At 39.0% G+C, this 14,020-nt stretch overlaps 1 protein-coding gene across 1 annotated transcript in view; it reads left to right on the forward strand.

Moving 5' to 3' along the window:
* The first annotated feature begins 964 nt into the window (after positions 1-964).
* The window catches only part of LOC124144419 (rap1 GTPase-activating protein 1-like), a 345,341-nt gene continuing 332,285 nt past the window's right edge, over positions 965-14,020 (forward strand). The window contains exon 1 of the mRNA XM_048402791.1: positions 965-1,160. Coding sequence (XP_048258748.1) covers positions 1,145-1,160 — 16 coding nt within the window. The 5' untranslated portion in view covers positions 965-1,144. The remainder of the gene's footprint in view (positions 1,161-14,020) is intronic.

The following is a 14,020-nucleotide window of genomic DNA, read 5'->3' on the forward strand; positions in this document are numbered from 1 at the left end:
AGTTACCACCGCATTAGAACACCACAAAGCAGTTACAAGGCTATAAGGCTCAGTGCTCACGACCTTCAAATTGTGAGAGTAAGATACTTTTACACTCCAACAGAAGAAAGATTATGTACCCTCTGTGATATTGATGAAATAGAAGATGAGGAACACTTCCTGTTACAATGCCCTCTGTACAAAGACCTGGGACAGGAACCCACCTCAGCTATGCACACAACATCTCTAAAAATACTTTTAAATCCACCAGAGCCTTTTGCAAAAATTATCTCCAATTTCATTCACAAAATGTTCAGGCAAAGAAAATCTGCATCTCCTCTCTAGCAATATAATCATAGCAATATTTGTATTCTATTGTGTATGTCAATGTTTAATTGTTCATGTTTTGTACCCTGCCCCCTGTGGGTGTTTATGTACAATAAATCTTCTTCTTCTTCTTCTTCGAACACTCTTCTTGAAGAAATATAATCTTAAAAGACTTTTACCTAAACACGAAAGTGCTGAATAAAATCCTCTGCCTTTTTCTTGGAGAAATAATTCTAAATAAACATTTTAGTGTACCAAATCACAAATTTGACACCTGGTCCTCAATTAACAACCTCAAAACTTGATACTGAAGCATTTTCTTCAAGACACCAAAAAAACTCAAAAAAAATTGAAACCCCATTCCTGATTTTAATGACCTAAAAACTTAATAAGTATTTCTTGAAGACATAAAAGAAACCAGTAACCTTTGGAACTAAAAGCCAAGATTAATTAAGTGACACATTACTTGTTACACAGTAGCTGTACCTACCACATGTAGATCGCCAGTTCTGACAGCTCGGGTCTAATACTGTATCAAGTTTCACTCTCATAGCCTCTGCTGCTTTCTGTATTTTTTGCCCTGGTTCTTAACATTAGGAGTTTATCTTTTGCTGTGCCAGTCTCTCAAGCAGGGTTCTGCATGTTCCGGAAGAGGCACACAAATCTAGTTGCCGCTTTCTGGTGCGAGCTGTGTTTTGGTGCTGGGACATTTGCTGTGTGTGGATTTACTGTTTGATTGAGTAAAGTTTGTGTGCTTCCATTTGGGATATACTTTTGGAGGAGTTTGAGCTCTCGGGATCCTTTTATTGTTGTTGTTTGGAGTGACGTCTGCTGCACCATGGATAAGAATCTGGGTAAGTTTTGATGGTTGGGTTTGGTGTAGTTGTGGTCTTGTTTCAGTGTAAACATGGTGAGATCGGGTCTCCATGCATGGGGAAAGGGTATTATCACATGTTAGTATATTTTCAGGGTTGACAAATATGCTGTTCCACTTGACAAGTGCCGGTTAATCAGGACCAGATCTGTTAGGACTAACATCGACCTGTTTGTAGAAAATGTGAAAATATGAAATGTCACATGTTGACAAGTGCAGATTTAACGCTAATCAGGACCAGATTGGTTGTGACCCACATAGACTTGTGTGGAAAATATGAAATTTCAGTCACCAGTTTGTTAGAGAAGGGAGAACTTTTGAAGAATATGTGTGATATGACAGTGTGAAAACTTTGTGAAATTATTTAACACTAATTTGTGTCAATTGTCTGGCATCTGTTGTCACGCTAGGATTTTGTAATGGGACTGTCCTGTTGGGGGACCACAACCCATGGATGTATCTGCCTCGGCCCCAAGTCTGCAGCAAATGACAGAAATATTTGTATTAATAATGTCCTATTCCTTAGAATTTACGAAAAAAAGAAAACAGTAAAAATATTTGAACAAATTTTTTTTCCCAGTTTGCCTTAGTTTGAAATCTTAGATAAATATTGTTCAAATTTTGAAAGAAATATTTTTTTTCCCAATTTGCCTACAAAGGGTGCTTGGTTTGGAATCTTAGATAAATCGCTGCTCCAATTTTGAAAAAAAATCCTTTTTTTTCCATTTTGCTTGCCAAGGGCACTTATGTGGAATCCTAAATAAATGCCTGCAAGTGGTGTGTGAATGACAAGCAGGAACGACTCTGATGTGATGGCTGAGTGTGTTATGGCACCTGATGGTGTAGATATTAGCTCATGCTGTCAACCATCACTCTGCCCGAATGAACCAAATTATAGACTGCCATGATTTATCTGGCTTATTTCAGTGTATAAACTCCCCCAAAATGTCAGTCAGAAAACTGGACTTTGCAAAGTTACCTAACCAGATTTAATGTTGCCAGTCCAGAATATTCTAGACAAACGAACAAAAGTTGGTTGGTTGGTTGTTTAATGCACTCGGCAATATTCCAGCTATATGATGGTGGTCTGTAAATAATCGAGTCTGGATGAGACAATCCAGTGATTGATATCATGAGCATTGATCCACACAATTGATGAACAAAAGTACCAGAAGGGGAAACATAAGAATAACACTGTCAACTTAGTAAGTTTAGCTCATTGAAATATTATTCATCAGTAATGTGTTTAACGTTTACAGTTAATTTACCACTGACATTGAATTCAAACTAGAATGCTCAGGTTGGTTAGTTTGTTGTTTAATGCCGCACTCAGCAATATTCCAGCTATATGACGGCGGTCAGTAAATAATCGAGTCTGGACCAGACAATCCAGTGATTAATATCATGAGCATAGATCCACGCATTTGGGATCGATGACATGCATCAACCAAGTCAGCGAGCCTGACCACCCGATCCCGTTAGTTGCCTTTTACGACAAGCATAATCGCCTTTTACGGCAAGCATGGGTTGCTGAAGATCTATTCTACGGGTCAGAATGCTCAGGTAATTTAGGGAATATGATAATAGCTAGCATGACCATTGGGCATGCAAGTTTTCAAAATTGACTGTCTGTCAGTAAAATAGACCGTCTTGGACTGGCGAGCAAACTGCCCATCATTTCAGGCACTTGGTTGCATGCCATTGTATCCTGTTGGGATTTTGAGTTTTAATAGGGTCTCAGCTGCCTGTGCTTGTCGCAACAAGTGACTTCGTGACTGGGACCTGTGAAGATCCGGGGTAAAATAGGTATTCAGCGACTCATGCTTGCCATAAGGCGACTATGCTTGTCGTAAGAGGTTCCTAACGGGATCGGATGGTCAGACTTGCCGACTTGGTTGATGCATGTCATCGTATCCCAATTGCGTGGATCGATGCTCATGATGTAAATCACTGGATTGTTCGGTCCAGACTCGATTATTTACAGACTGCCATCATATAGCTGGAATATTGCTGAGTGCGACGTTAAACAACAAACAAAAAACTTCGTGAATGGAGTGTTGAGGCTGGGTGAGTGGTTGATAGCATGACATCATATCCTAACAACTTGGAGTGTTGCTCATCATATCCATCACTGGTTTGTTTCACAATAATTTACTCCCCATGAAGATATAGGTTGGAATAGGTCTTCAGCAACCCAATCTTGCTGCAAAAGGCGACTATGCTTGTCATAAAAGGCGACTAACACGGGTGGTGACTCTTGCTGACTTGGTTGATGCATGTCATTGTATCCCAAATGCGTAGATCAATGCTAATTATATCAATCACATGATTGTCTAGACTCGATTACTTTCAGACCGCCGTCATATTGCTGGAATATTGCTGAGTGAAGCGTTAAACAACAAACAATTACAATAATTTACCAGCTTCTGCCATGTAGCAGGATTATTGCTGTGTGTGGTTTTAAACAATTAACAAAAGCATGTAATCATGTCTGTTTGCAATTTCGTTTTGAATTTCAAATACTGTATTCCTATAAACCTGCTACAAATCTCAGGCTTGTAACTCGGGTCAAGCTGTGGACAAATTCAAGCTGTCATTATTTTATTATGTTGATTCAGTTCATTACAAAAAAGTAAACCCTATTTATGTTTCTTTGTCATATATTTAATTATTCTAATGAGTGTAATTATTTTAAAAATAAAAAATCTTTCAATCAGAAACACATTTTAAGGACACAACTAATTGTTTTAAAAATATGGCCAGCACATCAGAATTATGAAGCAAAATTGTTTCAAAGTTCTTTTTTCTCTATGACTTGTAGTAATAGATTAATAGATTAACACCTAAAGTGTATAAAAGATCACTGAATACAAATGACATGTTATCAACAGCAATATTAGCTGAGTGATCTTCATATGTAAAGATACTATTCCAGATATATCCCCGTATGTGTAATCTGGAAAAAACAGAACGTGTTGATACTTGTATATTGCTTGCACAAACACATCCATGTCTTCGTAAATACAGCCTATAAAAACAAATATAGTTGTCAGGAATACGGTTTCTTGTAGACGCAACACTACATAGTACTATGTATGAATGAAGGGCAAAGCATATGAAAAAAAAGAGTTCCCAGGCTTCTAGCTTGGATGTTGTGAACTCTGCGGCACTTTTCCATATGTTTATCGTAACGGTACAAATACCGCACATTGCGGGGGGAAATGTTACTTTACGATTTCAGGTCATTCATCAAGTTCAGAAAGGCTGTGGGTACAGGAAAAGTGTTTTGGTATATATTTCCAGCTAACAAGCCGATAAACATACTTATGAAGAACAATGTCTTAATGAACCGTGGTTTCCTTGTGAGATTGTTAGATATACGTGTGATGTGATCATGGCTGGTATTGGGGAAGGGTGGGGCTCTAACTACAACGCAGGAGCACTGTTCATTGTTTTTTTTTCTGAATTTGATGTTGTGGAGTGCAGTATCACAAAATGTTTCATGTAATGAAGTTTCTTAGCTGTTTGTGTGTTAACTTGACATTAGATAATACCGTATTTGACGTAATAAGCACCCAGCTCTCATAAGCGCACAGGTGATATTTGTTAATATATTGGATTGTGAACAATCCCAATTAACACCTCTTCCGATTGATCAATGTAAATAAGACTTATTTATTCGTGTATGATATGCACTCGTGTGTTATATGCACCCTTAATTAAGGTCAGTTAAATTCTGGAAAATATATGTATCGTGTATAATATGCACAGACTTTTCTTTTGAATCATTTCAGGCTGTCAGCATAAACCACGAAATTTACGATCTTTCAACTCTGTTTTTTTTCTCACCAAAAATATATATTCTAATAAGAGCCCCCTATTTCTAATTTTGATAGCACCCTCGGCGATTATTGCATCGAATATGGTATGTTACAAGTATCAATTTTTCAATTTTTTGTTTTGTTTTCTGGACAAGTAAGGTGAGATAAGATATTTATTGCGTAACATTTATATTTATTGCGAGAAACAGTGGCAATATTCAACAAACTACAAAGATATGCACAGTAAGTACAAAACACACAGGTACATTCAACATACAGAGGAGGTTCATTATAACAATTTCATTTTAAAACAAATGTAGACACTATGAGAAGCAACAAGTCTACCTCAATTATGCAAAAGTACAAAATAACAATTAGATATGTTGTCTCAGACTGAAAAGATTCTGTTTTATCCCACCCACCTGTCCACAGAGTTATTTCCTGACAAAACCTTTGAAACAAGACATTGATTTGACCTGGCATGTACAGTTATCTTGTCAGACCATTCATGCAGGAATACTTGGCTATGTTATCTGGGGGCGGTCGGGTAGCCTAGTGGTTAAAGCGTTCGCTCGTCACGCTGAAGACCCGGGTTCGATTCCCGACATGGGTACAATGTGTGAAGCCCATTTCTGGTGTCCCCCGCTGTGATATTGCTGGAAAGTTGCTAAAAGCGGTGTAAAATCAAACTCACTCACTCACTCACTCACTATGTTATCTGACTGTTATCCTGGATGTGTATGTGTTGAATGATCAATGGCTCACATTGCCAAGACTAATACCTCTTCCTCGTTTCATATGCTTGTCGTAAGAGGGGACTAACGGGATCGGTTGGTCAGGCTCGCTGACTTGGTTCATGCATGACATCGTATCCCAATTGCGTGGGTCGATGCTCATGATGTCGATCATTGGATTGTCTGGTCCAGACTCGATTATTAACAGACCACCGTCATATAGCTTGAATATTGTGAGTGCGAAAAACAACAAACAAACAAAAACCTTGTTTCATAAATGAAGAGTGACTATGTAATAAGAACTGGTGGCAACCATGACAGAAGATATACACATGTGACAGGACATATACACACCTATGCTTCATGTAGATATGGACTGCCTCCGTGGTCTAGTGGTAGAGCGTCCGCCCGGAGAGCGGAAGGTCCGGGGTTTGATCCCCGGCCGCGTCATACCAAAAGACGTTAAAAGATGGTCCTTGTTGTTACCCTGTCTGGCGCTAGTCATTAAGGGGCTAAAACAAGGACTGGTCGGCTCGGAGTCAGTATACTGTGTCTGAGTAGGGTATTCATGTTAAACTGCGGCATAGTATCTCAGTGAGCTAGCACTATAAATCGGCATCAGTCCGGACTAGTACAAGCAGCCACACACACACAAGTGCATGCACGTCGCTATATAAGTGCAATAATCTTGGACGCAACGTTAAAACCAATTTCACCTCACCTCACCTCATGTAGATATGAAATTATTGTACAGAAACCTTCCTAGGCAGGGAACAAACTCGCCACATTTGGGAGTAAATATGATTGTAAACATGAAAGGTGTATATACAGATAATGTACATCAAGCACAAAGATATTACATATTATTATACACGATACATAAAGGTTACATGTATCATAAACTGATTGATATATGTATAACCCTTGTGTGATTTACAAGCCTAGACTGTCTATTTATGTACCGTATTCGACATAATAAGCGCCCATGTCGATATTTGCTAATATATTGGCTAGTGAACAATCCCAATCAGCACCCCTTCAGATTGATCAATGTACACAAGACTTATTTATTTGCGTATAATACACACTCGTGTGTGATATCACCCTTAATTATGGGCAATTAAATTCTTGAAAAATATATCTGTCGTACATAAACATTTCAGGCTGTTTCCATAAACCACGAAAATTACGATCCTTCAACTCAAAATAATATTCTTATAAGTGCCCCCTATTTCTAATTTTGAGAGCGCTCTGGGTGCTTATTACGTTGAATATGGTATTTGTGTATGTGGACTTACTTTGAAGATAGGGTTGAACCTACCATTCAGAAAACCATTTCATTGTTGATATTTGTATTTAAAAGAGTCCCCTAGTCAAGACGACCCTTAATTTGGTGATTGATCATTAATCAATGTAAATATTATTTCCAGTTTATTACAGTTTTTGTGTGTGACAGAATAGGTTAGAAACATGTTTACTACAAGGTAATTTTCAAGATCCTTGATAATCAGATCCTTTCTGCTCTGTTGATGTTATAATGGTAGAATCTCAGGCACCGCCCACTTCCAAGATTTGTGAACTGGGCTTGTATGGTAGACTTGCAAGTCCATTCTTGCTTCCATTATTGATGAACTAATTTGTGAATGAGGTTGTAGTTTGCAGAGCATTATTGATATGTCATTATATACGATACCTTTTATCATGGCATGTGTGCAGTTCAAAGTATAGTAAAAAGACTTTGCTTGTCATTGAAGCAGTGATCTTAATAATTTAGTTCTACAAACACTTCAAAGAAGACGGAATATTCTTGTAATAAAATGCTGTAGGTATGGGAGAGACGATTTGTCAATGGAGTTGATGACGGTGGGCTTTGAAGTATATTTGAAGTATTGAGGAATGATATTGCTTGTTTTGTTATTGAATATCAAAGGATGCTTCAATGAAGCTTTGATATTAGAGTGAGGTCAGGGGTTTACCATGGTCCTGGGGACTCGCGTCAAAATTTGTATGGTCCTGCAGACAGGTAAGTGGGAGTCCTGGGGACTCTCAGCAATATTTGTGTGGTCCTGCAGACAGGGAAGTGGGGGTCCTGGGGACTCTCAGCAATATTGGTGTGGTCCTGCAGACAGGGAAGTGGGGGTCCTGGGGACTCTCAGTAATATTTGTGTGGTCCTGCAGACAGGGAAGTGGGGGTCCTGGGGACTCTCGGCAATATTTGTGTGGTCCTGCAGACAGGGAAGTGGGGGTCCTGGGGACTCTCAGCAATATTTGTGTGGTCCTGCAGACAGGGAAGTGGGGGTCCTGGGGACTCTTGGCAATATTTGTGTGGTCCTGCAGACAGGGAAGTGGGGGTCCTGGGGACTCTCGGCAATATTTGTGTGGTCCTGCAGACAGGGAAGTGGGAGACCCGGGGACTCTCAGCAATATTTGTGTGGTCCTGCAGACAGGGAAGTGGGGGTCCTGGGAACTGAATATTACTGGCAAAACCCAAATGAAGATAAGACACCCTCTGCAAATGTAGGTATGCCATATTATCACGGTAGTTAATTTATAATGGATTGTAATGGTGCATGCTTAATAGCCTATTAAATATGTCATACGCAAAATGTTTCTTGTTCGTTTTTCAACTTTAGGACACATCAATTAGGACTGATCGATGCTGATTTTCTTTACTGTGTTCGGTAAACAAAGTACCTCTCAATAGCAACTCAAGGGCGGGCAACTATATTAATTATCATGGTATGGCTATTTTGTGGTGTGATATGTGTGGATTATGTGGTTTACATCACTTCCTGTTTTGGATTATGGATAATCAGTGCCCATCCGACTGAGGTTGGGTCAAGGGTCTTGTCCAAACAAATTGGTTCTTTTCTAATTATTTTCGAATGGAGGTAGGAGTAATTCCACTTCAAAATCATCCCAGAAACTATTATAAAAAAGTTCACGAGTCTTCTTCCGAGTAGCCCTGACATACGGCAACAAGTCCTGTATTCGATCAAGCGATGAAATATCATGCTTAGATTTGCATAAGTAAACCGTCACAGGGTGTGTGGATTTTGAGATTTACCGATACCGCAATAATATAGAGCCCGCGATAATGTAGAGTCCTATTATATATGTAAATTGTAAGATGAGGCTTGTAGCCCAAGTTTTCTTTTTGAATCAACTTCTATTGTACTCTGTTCGTGTTATGGAGAAGTTAATCTTTTTAATTCATTCATATTCTTTCTAGCATTTAATTCACTTGATAAGAATGCAAAACATAGTCCATTTAAGGTAAAACGATTTATTAACATACACTGAGTCCCATGTTCTGTATCACTGACAAAACTACTCCAAAGATTTGTTTACAGAAAACAAGCAATCACAGATCAAACACAAGTTATGAACACAATCACCTAATGAGTTAAAGTATCTCACTCTGGTTACTTCTCTGACCTTTCTGATGGTAGGCACATCTGACAATTGAGGCGGCGGACAATTGGGAGCATACCGTTTTCACCCAACCCAACCCAACCCAACCCAACCTAACCCAACTCAACCTGCCTAACTCTACCCAACACAACCCCCTCACTCCCTCAGCAATGAGTCTGGAGCAGGCTCACTCATGTGTTTCTCCAGGGTTACCTCAGGTCATGACCTGACTCTCAGGGCTGTCTTCACCCCCCAGACCCATCTGTCACTAAGACTCTCTATGTGTTGAGCTGGGGCTCTCTGTTAGTAGCCAGGAACCCCTTCATGACTGACACTCTGCCAGCTCTTGGAGTTTTCCTTTGAACTCTGGTGTTAGACTAATGCTCAATCTCTGAAAATATATGATTTTGATAGAAACAAACAGCTGCAATTAGATTTAAAAGGGCCCCAGTGAGAGGGGAGATTCAGAACCTTTGGGAAAATCTAGGCTTGATTTATTTAAGACCACAGCATTACAGTTAGTCCTGCACCATGACCGTGGAATATATTTATTTTATGAGAAAAATAATAATCTAGAAATGCATACAAAAGCAAGTCTAGCCAGCTCAAGCTAGCTCTGAAATCAGCATAGGGAATATTTTATTATTTTTGAGTAAAAAAGGATATTGTGTAATATAAGATTTCAGAGACTAAATGTTAGTCTACATTACAGTAAGGTCACATTTTCTTAATTGTATATTTCACAGATTTATTCCAGCTTTTCTACACAAAGTCGGTCAAAATAAATATAAAATTAAGTAACTATTTTAAGTATTTATTTTATTTAATTTATTTATTTATTTATTTATCTATTTATTTATTTATTTATTTATTTATTTATTTATTTATTTATTTATTTATTTATTTTTATTTATTTATTTATTTATTTATTTATTTATTTATTTATTTATTTATTTATTTATTTATTTATTTATTTATTTATAATAAATAAATAAATAAATAAATAAAATTTATTTATTTATTTATTTATTTATTTATTTATTTATTCTACCATGGAGTTAAAACTGCAGCTGGCTCCTTGAATCAGTGACAGTGATGTAGACATGGAATTTATATATGACATTTTATATTGTATAAGAGGGTCGCTATTACTAGCGGGAGACATAATAAAAATAAATATTTTTAGTTTGATCTATTTTTGGGACCGCCTGTTTTTCAGTAGCGGCCTCAGGCCTGTGAAACAAAAAACTAAAAATCTGTGGCCTAAGAGCTGGTAGGAAGAGAAAATACTTCTGGTTCAGGGACTGTGAGACAGACTGCTGTAGTGATTACATTCTCTTGTGAAAGGGAAGAAGAATGGAACATCTTCCTTTACATGCATATTGCAGGGCTTTGCCAAATGTTTTCATTCACTGAGTGTTCGTCTAGCACACAATTTGAGAATGAGCACAAATAACATTGCCTTAAAGAGTTCAAGGATCAAGAATCAAGAAGTTTTATTGAACAGAACGCCCTTATGATATTATAGGGCAGGTACATACTAGCAACGTTATGGTGTAAATATAACGATACACATAAAAAGTAAGTACCATATTCGACGTAATAAGTGCCCCGCTCTAATAAGCGCCCACGGCGATATTTGCTAATATATTGGCAAGTGAGCAATCCGAAATTAGCCCCCCTTCCGATTGATCAATGTACACAAGACTTATTTATTCGTGTATAATACGCACTCTTGTGTTATATGCACCCTTAACCATGGGCAATTAAATTCTGGAAAATGTATCTGTCATATATAAACAGTTCAGACTGTCAGCATAAACCACGAAATTTATCTTTCAACTTCCACCAAAGTGATATTCTAATTTTGAGAGGGCCCTGGGTGCTTATTACGTCAGATACTGTATACATATTATTATGTACTTTAAACATAGAGATATTACATTTTATTTTCATTCATGAGGCATAAAGGTTATCCATATCATAAGGTGACAGGCAGCATACGCTTAGTGTAATACTGTGTTGATAAGACAAACGAGTTGGGTTAAAGATTAGCGTCATATCTAAACGGTGTCTGAAGATGGGTTCTCTTTTTAAACATGTCAGAGATAATTTTAATAACAGATTTGGCTTTTTCAGAACAGTGGTTTAAGAGACTTGCAAAAATGTTGTGATCAAGGTAGCCTTGCTCCAAGGCTGTACTGTATGATAAGTCCATGGGCGTATAGTAATTCTATCCTAATAATAGGCAAGTCTAGATATTTGTACAGTACGGATGCCATTCTCTTACAGGAACAACTTGTTCTTGTTATTTATGTTATCTAGAAATTATGATTTACACTAATAATTTTTGCCTTAGAGACTTGGGCAAGTCTAGGAACATGACATGATACTAATAAAATTTGATAAAACTCGAGTGAAGTGAGTCGTGTAACCCATATTCATGCCTTGGAACCATTACGGAGTTCCCTGGATTACAAAAAACAAATACACCCAAGTAAATACTTATTATTCTGCTTAGAACTTGGGTCCGAATCCTTCTTGGGAAGAGGGCAATGGGGACACTTCAATCTCTTTTGGTTGGAAGGTGGAAGGGGGGTGTCTTCATTACTATGCCCAGCTTCTGGAATCAGCTAGTCTGTCAAACATACCCTGAAATAAATATATCCAACACAGTCTTGGCGTCAGCCCACTGTCTAATGTGGCAACGGTGTAGTTACTACTTACTCTTTTATGGATGGAGTCAACCTCTGAATCCACTTGCACAAAACGTTCTTTGTGCTAAGACTGTTGTAAGCCTATGTTAAAGTATGGGAGTAAAGATCATCTTAGCGCTAAGATCGCTTTGTACAAGTGGGCCCTGGAGTGGTGGCCACACCTCTTGGGATGTAGAGGAACCCTAGACTTACATTTAATCCCAGGAATAAAGTTATCTTACTGTAAAATATATATCTGCAAAATAACAAAAGAAAATCTAAATAGAGCCCAGAACAATCTTTAATTTCCAATAGTTGAGGCAATCAAGACTTGCCAATTCATTCTAGACTTGAGTTGGACTCCTTTTGATAATTTATTCTCTTGGGTCTGGGAGAAACAGACTAGAGGAACCCCTAGCTTCTGATTGTATATCTGAGTGGTGTGTGTGTGTGTGTGTGTGTGTGTGTGTGTGTGTGTGTGTGTGTGTGTGTGTGTGTGTGTGTGCCTGTGTGCCTGTGTGCCTGTGTGCATGCCAGTGTGTTTGTGTGTGTGTGGTAGTGTGTGTGTGTGTGTGGTAGTGTTTGTATGTGTGTGGTAGTGTGTGTGTGGTGTGTTTGTGGTAGTGTGTGTGTGTGGTGTGTGTGTGTGTCTGTCTGTGTGTGTGTGTCTGTGTGTGTGTGTGTGTGGTGTGTCTGTCTGTCTGTCTGTCTGTCTGTCTGTGTCTGTGTGTGTGTGTGTCTGTGTGTGTGTGTGTGTGTGTGTCTGTCTGTCTGTCTGTCTGTGATAGGCAGGGGAAGGTTTTTATTTCAGTTTTGCAGTGTGCCTGTCCATCTCTCCACTGATGGACTGACTGTGTGATGTGAACCTTCCTGTGTCTGCTGGGGTGCTGGGGGTGATAGCGTGATATTATATCAGCGTCTGTCTCAGGATGCTGGTTCACATGTGAGGTCCCCAACCCTCCACTTTGCCCACAGGGCCTTCCAAATATACATCCCTCCCAGTGGCAAGTCTGACTCTGTGTTTTCTCTTGTGCCAACAGAGAACGATTATTTCCATCCAGGCCCACACATGTGAACAAGTCCTACCTAATCCCCAGTGTGGTGCTCCCCCTTCTTCCTCAGGGGCGGTTGGGTAGCCTAGTGGTTAAAGCGTTCGCTCGTCATGCTAAGGCCCGGGTTTGATTCCCGACATGGGTACTATGTGTGAAGCCTATTTCTGGTGTCCCCCGCCGTGATATTGCAGGAATATTGTGGCGTAATATTGTCGTAATATATCTCTCTCTCTCTCTCTCAGCATCAATTCCAACTTATTCTTTCACTCGTATTCTGTTCAAGATTATGTTTCTAGGTTTGTCAGCCCCATACCCACCCACCAACCCACCAACCCACCCACCCACTCTTTGACATGAATTTCTCAAAGACAAGGATTAGTCCCAACATTTTTAACTTCCTTTTGACAAGTTGATTATCCAGTATAATATAAAATGTCAACGCCGGGGAATAACCTGTCTCGATTATCCAGTGGAACAGATTCCATTGGGCGTAGCTGACAAAATAGCAGTGAAAATCATATGAATGGATCTCTGAAAATCAGTGATGACACCAGGTGTTCGTGAAAAGGGTTATCATGTTCTGCCCTACCGTTAGCAACTGCTATTTACACAATTCGCATGAAAAGACCTTTCACTATTCACACAATGGTCTTCTTTTGATGATGATGATGACGATGATGATGATGATGATGATGATGATGATGATGATATACAAGTGATTTTATTACTTGCCCGTGAAGTGATCACCCGTTTAATAAACCTACAGCTGTATTACACATTGTGTAATACCAAATGCATGCTTATGTACTCTCTGAACACGTTTCACGAACAAATATTGAAAGCTCTCAACATCCCTTGGCTTATTCAACGACATTGCGTGTGGAGTTGATAGATCAGTGAGAGGAGCTTATGCACACTCGATGACCCCAGCAACCTTGTCGCTAGGCTGACGTCACATGGCATTGTTTCGCCGAAGGATCTTGCAACAAAATTCCACAAATTACGTCATCGGGTATTGTGACGTGATTGTAAACTTTGAGGTGCAAGGCCCCGTTCCACAAGGCGATCGTACGGTAGTGCAACGACAGTCGTTGGTCTAGGTTAAAGTATGTGAGTTGCGATA

This window comes from Haliotis rufescens, unplaced genomic scaffold, assembly GCF_023055435.1.
Source record: "Haliotis rufescens isolate VD_foot unplaced genomic scaffold, xgHalRufe1.0.p SCAF_29, whole genome shotgun sequence".
NCBI lineage: Eukaryota > Metazoa > Mollusca > Gastropoda > Lepetellida > Haliotidae > Haliotis > Haliotis rufescens.